Consider the following 11,539-nt stretch of genomic DNA (forward strand, 5'->3'; position numbering starts at 1 on the left):
AGAATGGCCGGTAGTCAGAAGGAGTTCAAGGCTCTGCGTCTCACGGTCACTCAGAATAGTCTAGCACTAGATATGCTGGCCGTTTGTGCCCTCGTGGGAGATCAGTGCTGCACGTTCATACCAGCTGAGGACGAACCGGAGGGAGCTGTGGGTCATGCTGTTCAAGAGATGAATAAAGTTGCTAATCAACTGTACTCCGATGAAAAGGGACAGACGGACTGGGGTTGGGGTATTTTGCATAACCTGTTTGGCTGGATGACACCATTTTTTACAATGATTGCACCTGTGATTTTGGTATTGCTTGAGGTATGCATTTTTGGGCCGTGTGTGTTACGATGTTTGATGGACCGTGTTTATGCTATGATTGACAGCATGACTGCTCGGGGACGGCCATATCTTTATACGCCGTTATCAAGAAGAGGTCAAGCATGTTCTGGGCGTGCTGATGAATATGGTAATACTTATATCGCGTAAGGAACTCAGGTTTCCATTTATTAGAAGCCTGAAAGAGGGGACTGAAGAATAGTTTCTCTCTTCTTTGCAGTCTCTGCAGAAATGTGTGACCACCACCCTTAGAGCTATTCATATAACACATAGGATATCCTGTGAAGTGTATTTGTTTTTACCATCATGTTCTGCATTCTGTCCTCTTCTGTATAAGGTAACAATGAAGTTAATTGGTGTATGTCTGTAGGAAGGACTGTTTTCTGTGCTGCACCCTGAATAAACCAGATTGATTTCACTCGTGTGGTTTGTCTCTGGCTGTTGCTTCCGATTACTCGTTTTCATCTGCACCATTAATGAACAGGCACACAGGGGACGTTAAACACTGAAGAGAGGAATTCTTACAATAATAATAATTCATTCTATTTAGTGTCCTTTTCATTCATTTAACATTTATTTTGGGGACATTCAAGTTATTTGACATTTAAATAGTGACTTTCCCTGGTAATTAATTTATATTTCAGATACTTTGTGAGAAGTGACTAGTAACTATAATTAATTACTTTTATAAAGTAGCATGCCCAACACAGCTCATGAGATCAGACAAAACTGCATTTACATTAGAGCATGATCTGTTTTCACTATGTTTCTTCCTGGTTTGAAATCATAAAACTACATAATTTTCATATCAAAAGACCATTTACCTACGGCCAGTTCAGGACAAACAAGCACAAAGCACACGTCACTGTCTGACAGTCTGTGAGCTTTGCGCATCTAATCCACAGGATCCAAGATGGTGGCGCGGCAGTAGCACGCAGCGGCCACTCCGGAACCAAAATTGTGTTTGTTCAAGACGTTATTTTGTATGCTTCAGCCAAAATTTCGTAGGGCATGGATACCAGCGACAGTTGTGTCCACGCATTCGACCACCAGACACTGAAACTACTCAGAAACCCCGCAACAACTAAACTGAGCGACGATGTTGCACGCGGACTCCGGGACCTCAGCTTGCTGTGCGGAGCAGGCCCTCAGTCCTCTGTGTCTCCTGATGCCGAAGGCAGGGGAAGAGGACGCCGCAAGTGGTGTTCAAGGAAACGGAAGCACGGTAAACGGGCGGGTGTCCGTGCTAGGCTAACCGCTAACCCTAGCCGGCCAGCACTCCCCTCCATCTTTCTGTCCAACGTCTGTTCACTCGACAATAAGATGGACTACATTCAACTTCACCGAGCAACACGGCGTGAGTATAGGGATTGCTGCGTCTTTGTCTTTACGGAAACGTGGCTCAGCGACAGAGTTCCGGACACCGCCATTCAGCTAACCGGGCTAACCGCATTTCGTGCCGACAGGAATACCGCACTGTGTGGAAAGACTCGCGGTGGTGGCGTGTGCGTTTATATCAACACGGAATGGTGCAAGGACTCTGGATCTTGTTTACACAAACATTCCCGACGCGTATTGTGCGCCCCGCCCCCACCTCGGCTACTCAGACCACATCTCTGTTATGTTGATTCCAGCATACAGACCACTCATCAGACGCTCTAAACCGGTTCTGAAACAGATTAAAACCTGGCCAGCAGGATCCATCTCTGCTCTTCAGGACTGTTTTGAGTGTACTGACTGGGAAATATTTAGGGAAGCTGCAACCAACGGCAATTCCATTGACTTGGAGGAGTACACATCTTCAGTGACTGGCTACATCGAGAAGTGCATTGATGATGTGACCATCTCCAAGACCATCAGCACACGTTCTAACCGGAAGCCGTGGATGAACGCTAACGTGCGTGCTCTCCTGAATGAGCAAGACTTCGCCTTCAGAGCAAAGGACCGGGCTGCCCTAAAAACAGCGAGGGCTAAACTGTCCCGAGCTATCAGAGAAGCAAATTTGCTAAAAGAATCCACGCTTATGCTAAAAGAATCCACGGCCACTTCCAAAACAGCAGTGACTCACAGCGCATATGGCAGGGCGCATATGGCAGGGCGCATATGGCAGGTCACCAACTACAAGACAACTCCAACTGTCTGTGATGGTGACGCCTCCCTACCAGATGCGCTGAATGACTTCTACACACGTTTTGAGGCACAGAATAAAACAACGGTGAGGAAGTCCACCCCTCATACCAATGACCCGGTACTCTGCTTCACCCCAGCTGACGTGATGAAAACACTTTATAGAGTTAACCCACGGAAGTCTGTTGAACCTGACAACATTCCAGGCAGAGTACTAAATGAGTGTGCAGAGCAGCTAGCGGATGTCTTCACTGATATCTTCAATATCTCTATGAGCAGCTCTGTCATTCCAACGTGCCACAAAACATCAACAATCGTCCCGGTGCCCAAGTCCTCAATCGTGCCTCAATCAATTCGTGCCTCAATGACTGTCGCACTCACACCAATTGTGATGAAATGTTTCAAGAGGCTTGTCATGAGGCACATCAAGTCACAGCTACCACCTTTACTTGACCCATTACAGTTTGCGTATCGTCCAAACCGCTCTATGGACAATGCTATCACCACAACCCTCCATCTCACCCTCTCACATCTGGACTCAAAGGGAAACTACGTCCGAATGCTGTTCATTGACTTCAGCTCAGCATTCAACACCATCATCCCTCAGCAACTGATAGAGAAGCTAAGCCTGCTGGGCCTGAACACCTCTCTCTGCAACTGGATCCTGTACTTTCTGACAGGCAGACCTCAGTCAGTCCGGATCGGGAACAGCATCTCCAGCACCACCACACTGAACACTGGAGCTCCTCAGGGCTGTGTGCTCAGTCCACTGCTGTTCACCTTGCTGACTCACGACTGTGCAGCGATGCACAGCTCCAATCACATCATCAAGTTTGCTGATGACACGACCGTGGTGGGTCTCATCAGCAAGAACGACGAGTCAGCATACAGAGATGAGGTGCAGCAGCTCACAACTTGGTGTAGAGCCAACAATCTATCTCTGAACGTCGACAAGACAAAGGAGATGATTGTTGACTTCAAGCGAGCAAAGAGTGACCATTCTCTGCTGTCCATCGACGGGTCCAAGGTGGAGACCGTCAAGAGCACCAAATTCCTTGGTGTTCATCTGGCGGATAACTTCACCTGGTCACTCAACACCAGCTCCATCACCAAGAAAGCCCAGCAGCGCCTCTACTTCTTGAGGAGGCTGAGGAAAGCTCATCTCCCTCCACCCATCCTGACTATGTTCTATAGGGGGACCATTGAGAGCGTCCTGTGCAGTTGCATCACTGCCTGGTTTGGGAATTGCACCGTATCGGATCGCAAGACCCTCCAAAGGATAGTGAGGACAGCTGAAAAGATCACTGGCGTCTCTCTGCCCTCTATCACGGACATCTACACCACACGCTGCATCCGCAAAGCCCACAATATAGTACAGGACCCCACACACCCCTCACACACATTATTCACCCTCCTTCCATCTGGAAAAAGATACCGGAGCAGTCGGGCCCTCACAACCAGACTGCGGAACAGTTTCTTCCCACAAGCCATCAGACTCCTCAATAACCACACCTGAATGGCCTTCCTGTCCCATAAGCATTCTTGCACGTCATATTTATTGTTGTGAACCTCATATTTATTGTTGTTGTATTTTGTGTTCTTGCACTAATTATTATTTCTTTGCCTTGCACTAATTTTGTCTTTGCACTAGTTTGCACACTGGGTTTGCACTCTACTCCCTTGCTGTTTGCACTAGTCCGCGCACTTTATGTGGCTAAGACACTGTCTTAGCTCAATATGTGAGTTCTTTTGTATTGTGTTGTATGTGTGACTCCATGTAGCACCAGGTCCTGGAGAAACGCTGTGTTGGAAACTTGTTTTTTTAGCTTCTTTTTAAGAAGAGACCAGGAGATTCTTTTTATTTCGTTGCTGTAGTCATCTGCAAGAAGTCTTCAAGAAATCTTTAAGAAAATCGTCAAGCAATCTCCAAGAAAATCTTCAAGAAATCTCCAAGAAACAAATCTAACTGAAACATGTTAGGTTGAAGTATATATGTTTCAGAAGGGGAGGAGTACACAGAGGTGGAGACCAGTAAAACAAAAGTATGCAAATGCGATCAGGAACTTAGCCCAGAACAGGAACTTTCCCGATCCTTGATCTATTTAGCATCTAAGTGTCATTCAAATGCATAGGTGTTGTAGAGACCAAAACAAAAGGCACAGTTGTACCTCAGGATTATCATTCACACTTGACCTACCAGATGTTCAAGAACTGAAAGACAAAAGATAACTGTCTCGGGGCTTGGGCTTCCTGCCCTTAGAATGTTAATCACAATACACATTCAGCATATACTGTTATATTGGAATCTGTGTTTAACCTTTTATAAATTTGTAATACAACAATGTCTCATTTCACTATGTACTGCACAGCTATATGTAGTTGAAATGACAATAAAAGCCACTTGACTTGACTAATACGTACTGCATTACAAACGACAGAAATGAATGCATGCAAGTAAAAGACTAAAGCAAACTCAAGCAATGTGCACGCTTCTCACAGTGCATGTTCTGTGCAATGAACCCTGCTGCGTTTTTCTCTAGTGCACACATGTACTATTTGGAGGAAAGGGAGAAACACAGAGTGCATTTTAATATTCACCTGGTGACAAGTGCATATGCGAATATTGTCATAGGCTACAAACGATTTTGCTCTATTTGCCACATAATCAATTCAAATTTAATTACAATTACAATTTACAAATTGAAAAGAACACAATTCTTAGATTTTTGGACATGTAATTAATTGACCTTCACAATAAATGTACTACAAAAGTCACAAAAAATATGCCCACATTATTTAGTTCCCACCTCATTTTGCACAGCTTGTTTCATGATCTCGTCAAAGGTTATGAACGTGTCATTTCCTCTTATGGCATCCTTCTCTAAGTATCCAAGGTGAATGTCAGTAGCAATGAGGATCTTGAATGTGTCTTCATCATCCCTATAAAAAGAAAAAAACAAAATAATTAATAAAAATGTCAGCAGATAACAGTTAAAAGGGTCTTCTAAATGACTGACTGCAGGCAAAAAACTGCAATTAAAAAAACTCTGCAATAATCAAAGCTTACATTCCAGAATGTGATTTTGAGCTGTCATGTGAACTAACATAAGTGTTAAAATAATTTTTTGATCAACTACTTAATTCATGGCAGATCATGGAGCTAGGCCTGGGGCTGGGGCCGGTATGTGAGCGCCTGGTGGCCGTGTCTTGTGTGGGCCCACCACCTGCAGGAGGGACCGGAAGGGGCCAGTAACTTGTGGTTTGGACGGCAGTCGAAGGCGGGGACCTCGGCAACCCAACCCCTGGACACAGAATCTGGTTTTAGGCACATGGAATGTCACCTCTCTGTTGCGGGAGGTAGAGAGGTACCAGCTAGAGGTAATCTCCAGATAGTGGAGATAGTGGGCTAGGGCTCACCTCCACGCGCAGCTTGGGCTCTGGAACCAATCTCCTCGAAAGGGGCTGGACTCTTCACTACTCTGGTGTTGCCAGCAGCTTGCTCATAGTCACCCAGCTTAGCTGCCATGTGTTGGAGTTTACCCCGTTGGACGAGAGGGTCACCTCCCTGCAACGGGTTGAGGGGAGGACTCTCACTGTCATTTGTGCCATTTGTATAGTCCTTGGGAGGGGTGCTGGAAAGTACTCGTCCTGCTGACTTCAGTGCTCACGTTGGTGATGCTTGCGACACCTGGAGGGTGTGATGGGGGGGTACTCGACCGTCACCCTGGCTGAGGTCACTGAAGTTGTTGAGAAGCTCCTCGGTGGCCCGGAGTACCTCAGGTCTCTGAATGCTGTGGGGTTGTCTTGGCTGGCACGCCTCTGCAGTGTCGCATGGACGCGGGGAATAGTCCCTCTGGACTGGCAGACCGGGGTGGTGGTTGCTCTTTTTAAGAAGGGGGACCAGAAGGTGTGCTCCAACTATAGGGGGAAATCACACTCCTCAGCCTCCCTGGGAAAGTCAGGGTACTGGAGCGGAAAATACATCCGATAGTCGAACCTCAGCTTCAGGAGGAACAATGCAGGTCCTGGACGTGGAACACTGGACCAGCTCTATACTCTCTTCAGGATACTGGAGGGTTACTGGGAGTTTGCCCAACCAGTCCACAGGTGTTTTGTGGATTTGGAGAAGGCATCAACCGGGTTCCTCTCACCTATGGTCTCGATCAAAAGGATGAGATCCCGGATACAAGTGGCCGAAATGAGTTTCCTCTGTAGGGTGGCTGGGTGCTCCCTTAGAGATAGGGTGAAAAGTTCAGTCACTCGGAGTAGACCCGCTAAGAGACCAAAACACCTAGACGCGCACCATGGACAAATGACCAGATCCTGATGCAAACGCGCACACACACACACTAAGTAATTTACACTGAGACAGCTGCGTTTAAAATTGAACTGGAGGTTAAGTGCTGCCAGAGGAGAACTGGCCCCAGCTGAGTCTGGTTTCTCCCAATGTTTTTTTTTTCTCCATTCTGTATGGATAGGATTTTGGTTCCTTGCCGCTGACGCCTCTGGCTTGCTTTGTTGGGGACACTTAACTTATAGCGATTATCGTCGAATTGATTACGGAGTCGTCTCTGCATTTAATAAATTGTTCAATCTCGTCATTATACATCCCTATCATTGTATTCTTCTACTTTATACTGTTCAGTGCTTTGATAAAACCTGTGTTGTTAAAAGCGCTATATAAATAAAAATGACTGATTGCATTTTTCTGTAGTTACAGTTGAAGTCAACAGTTTATATACACCTTGCAGAACATCAAATATGTTAATTTATGAAAATAAGAGGGACTATATAAACTTTGTTAGTTTGTTAGTAGTACTGTCATGAATAAGATTTCACATAAATGTTTACATATAGTGCACAAATGTCTAAGAAATAAGTCTTAAAAAAATTATCCCTTAAAATATGCAAGGTAAGCTAGGTGGACCAGCCAGTTAATGGATGCAAGTGGATGTAAGCACTCAGAGAGAAAAATCGCCAACTTGCTATACTATAAGCTAAGCACTATAAGCTAAAAGCTAACGAGCCACAAATCACAAAACTGGGTAATCACTGCATTGCTAGATATATTGCAACATATCTGACAGTCAATTAATTCCTTAGCAATTGAATATATTTTTTTAGATTTAGCCACAAGCAATGATACCTCATATAATGCAAGAAGTGAAGAGATGGACGTGTGTAATAGCTTTTCATTTGACTCTTATCAAATATTTTCTGTGGAAGAATTCTGCAGACCTAACGATACATACAGAATGATTCTTCTCAGATGCCGCTGCAATAGGCATGGTTTCATTGTGTGGTTTGAAATAGGCAAAAAAAAACAAAAAAAAAAAAACCAATGCTCTCAACATTAAATGCAGAAATGTTAATTCATGGGATTTTGACTTCGAGGTTAGACTATTTTAATGCTTTATGGGGTTGTTGTTCTGCACAATTGATAAACTAGCTGCTGTGTTCTGGACCAGCTGTAGTCAGAGTCCTTACTAGAACAGGGAAGTATGACAATATTAGCCTGGTTCTGTCAACACTGCACTGGCTTCCCTATCAAGTATCGGATAGATTTTAAAATCTTGTTAATTTCTTATAAAGCTCTGAATGGTTTAGCTCCTATAACAATGAGATTATAGTCCTCCATATCCGCTGCATTCTCCAAAACTGCGGCTGTCTGATAATACTGTAGTGGACAGCACATTCTAGGGCCCAGTTTATGGCAGGGCCCCTATCTAACCACTATAGTGGACAAAGATTTGCTACATTTTGATTGCTTATGTTAGTCCACCAAGACCAAAACTGTCCAATGACATCAGATAAAGATGCAAGGACAACAGATACCTGGGAAATACAAGACCTATTCCTAAAGCTGCACCAGCATTGGGTGAAACAAAGAGAGATCATAGAGATCCATCCAAATCCATTCATAACTATGTTCTCAAACCTTATACTGATGCAAACCTATATACATACACATATATACACAAACATATATACATACACACACATACACACACACACATATATATACTGCAAGGGATTCAGATTTCTTCTCCTTCAGTGCAGAGTCCTGACTAAAGAAGCCGTTCTCATGCTGACAAACTTCCCGCACCACATTGAAAATGCGCTCATCTTTTTTGATCTGCCGGTAGGTTTAAAAATAAGAATCAACTGTACCCATCTTCTATAAGCAGCTATTGATTTATTTAGGTGGACTTCACTAACAGCTTTCACTGACAGTGAATTTTGTGTAGAGCCTCAAACGACTTCTGTTATGCCTTGTAGTACCCCTTGTACCTATGGCAGTAGGTTTGTGAACTATATTGTGAATACTGGGCCCATTTTAAAATGCCCATACAACTGGTCGTTTTTATAGAGAGAAAAACACCATCACACCTTCTGCCTTGAAGAACCCAGTTTAGTTCTATGTGCCGACAGTAATGTGTTTGTAAACTCTTATGAAAACTGGGCCGACTTGAAAAGTGCCCACACAACTAAATCGCTTTTATAGCATAAAAAAAAAAAAAAAAATAAACAACATGAGCTTAGTATCCTCTAGCAGTGACCAAATGTTCAAGTTTATACAACAAGGTTATACATCCTGAGGGATCACCAAGATTAAGTTTGCTCAAAAAAGTATCCTTATTGGCGGTGCCTATTGAGGAAGGTGATCAAGATTTTAATCTCCTCTGCTCCTTCAGGGCATTAAGGGCTTATGTGGAAGTGGTCAGTTGTTGGTTCTTTTCTTACCACAGCAAAAACCAATGGCTGTGCATTTTTACTGTGTTCCCGTGTTTTAGCGAACCAGGGTTGCGGAAGTAACCTATTCGATTTCATTTATCATTTGAAGAGAGCATGTGATGTGAAAAAAAACAAGATGATGATGCAAGAGTTACAAAACGCAACCTGTTAACCTGTTAGCACCTGTTAAAATACTATGGATTTTGAAAAGCCAATTGACTTGTTCCATAAATCTAAGTGATAATGGTAATAATGGTAATAAAAAAACAACAACACATTTTTCAATCAATAAGTCACCCACACCCTCTGTCAAGTTAATCGCTCTCTCTTTCAATAACTCTTCTTCTAATATACAGAAAAACTCACTCACTCTTTACTCTCTCACACACTTTCTCTCTGTGACTGCATGTGCATGTACACGTGAAGTGACAGTCGAGGATGCAGACCAGTGTTAATTTGTTTGATTAATAATTTGTCAATTTTGTCAATTTTGTCAATTACAGAAAACGAGACTATAACAAACAAAAACTAATTTTAAATGACAAAAACTGTAACAAAATTTATTGACATTTTCACTGATGTTAATCAAGCAACAAAAGTAAAAATTACTCACTGCCCTTGACTGAATCATTTAGTACTTAGCAGTCTTAAAGATGAATCTAAAATATATGTCTTCTTGAAATAATGAATAATATGGTAACCAAGTTGTTATAAAGAATGCATAATTAGCCTATATAGCCATTGGTATTTCAAGGAAAAGAAAAACATGACCCTGTTCTTTATGAGAAGTGATTTTAACAATAGCATAAAACCTTACATGTCAAAAATAATGAGTTTGGAATATAAAAAAAAAATGCATTACACTAACTAAATCCATTTAATTATTAGCTGACTAAATTTACTGTAGATTTGTCAACTAAAATCATGTGATATTTAGTTGACAAACTAAATGGGATTTTAGTCAAAAGACTTTGACTAAAACAATTCAAATTTGTGGTCACAACACATGCAAGCACACAAACAAACAGACACACCCTCTCTCAAGCAAAAATGTAGCACAATCTTTATAAAAGTGCCTTTTCAAATTAAGCTGTAAAATAGTTTATCTCTTTAAATGCAAAGGATTTTGAAAGAGATCAACAAAAAGCAGAAAAAAATGTAAAAGTGATTTTGATTTAAATTGGAAAAAAGAGGGCAGATGACCATAATTGCAAATAATAAAACCATTCAAGACATGACTTTGGCTATGACATCAAAATCTCAAAATGTGGGTCACTGTGACTCATTTTGCTTGATATGGTCACATTTTATTTGTTTTTGTTTTTTTCATTTAGTACTGCCCTTCAGTTCTACAGAAAATACTTACATGTTTCCAAAAAGGAAAAAACTACCCTGGTATTCAATTTCTAAATGTTTAATGTATCATTTAACGCATAATTTTCTCTCCTGGAGGGAAACTATCTAAATTTGCATTAGCATTTGAATCTTCTGTAATAGTTGCATAAGTTTCTCAGTTGTCTTCAATGTGAAAAGATGAATCTGCAAACCATACATTTAGCTTTTGAAGGGTTCAAATAAAAATGAAAAACCAAAGCATTTGTGGGACCTGAAGGAATTGTCTGAACAACACTGGGCAGTTTACCAGTTCTGGACAAACAAGGGACTCATGAACTATCACAAAAAATATATATAAATAAAAAATACATTGCCGTGGGTCATTCAGGTCACAAGTTTTAAGAATCAAGCGTTACAATTGTAACAATGTTTTTTTTTTTAGACTATTCTCTAGTTTAACACAAGTCAACATATTTTAAACATATTAAAGTTCAAGTATGGAATTTAATATTTAGCGAAATTTGCAAGGTGTATGAGAACTTTTAACCACAACTGTAGCGAAAGTTATATTATACTCACATAGTATTTCCAGCTGACGTCATACCCTGTAGACGCCGATGAAACTGATCAGGAAAGAGATTCAAATCTGTTAATCTTGACCTAGAGACAACGTTGCTTTAAATTCACGCAGAGAAAGCTACAAACTCTGAGAAATATATTTTGTATATGCCCTATTTTGCTCATAATCATGCGTACAGAGATTTGTAAAAACTGTAAAGTGCAAAGTGTTTCAGGCTGTACTTAAAATATTTCTCTTGCTCTGATTATTAATTCAAAACAAAACAAATATCACTTTACCTTCGAACAGAACCTAAGCCCTCGCTAAGCACGTTTACATCGAATCAATTTGTCCCTCCCACTACGGAAGTAGTCAAGCTAATCTTCGCGGGAAGTTTTTATAATCCTGGGAAATGTAGTTTAGGGATAAATTACCCATAGGAGAATGGCCGATACAAAA

At 41.7% G+C, this 11,539-nt stretch overlaps 1 protein-coding gene across 4 annotated transcripts in view; it reads right to left on the minus strand.

Annotated features, from left to right (window-relative positions):
• Positions 1-11,457, minus strand: part of mre11a (MRE11 homolog A, double strand break repair nuclease) — an 89,505-nt gene extending 78,048 nt beyond the window's left edge. The window contains exons 1-5 of one of the 4 annotated variants that reach the window (XM_043258405.1): positions 11,380-11,420; positions 11,101-11,144; positions 5,869-6,682; positions 5,593-5,753; positions 5,259-5,391 (exon numbers count right to left, since the gene is read on the minus strand). In XM_043258405.1, the coding sequence (XP_043114340.1) occupies positions 5,259-5,391; positions 5,593-5,597 (138 nt within the window). In that variant the 5' untranslated portion in view covers positions 5,598-5,753; positions 5,869-6,682; positions 11,101-11,144; positions 11,380-11,420. Of the gene's footprint in view, positions 1-5,258; positions 5,392-5,592; positions 5,754-5,868; positions 6,683-11,100; positions 11,166-11,379 lie in introns of those variants that run through there. The other 3 variants (XM_043258404.1, XM_043258403.1, XM_043258407.1) reach the window with 3 other exon arrangements.
• Between the last annotated feature and the right edge of the window lie 82 nt (positions 11,458-11,539).

Source organism: Puntigrus tetrazona, chromosome 15 (genome assembly GCF_018831695.1).
Source record: "Puntigrus tetrazona isolate hp1 chromosome 15, ASM1883169v1, whole genome shotgun sequence".
NCBI classification, from domain to species: domain Eukaryota; kingdom Metazoa; phylum Chordata; class Actinopteri; order Cypriniformes; family Cyprinidae; genus Puntigrus; species Puntigrus tetrazona.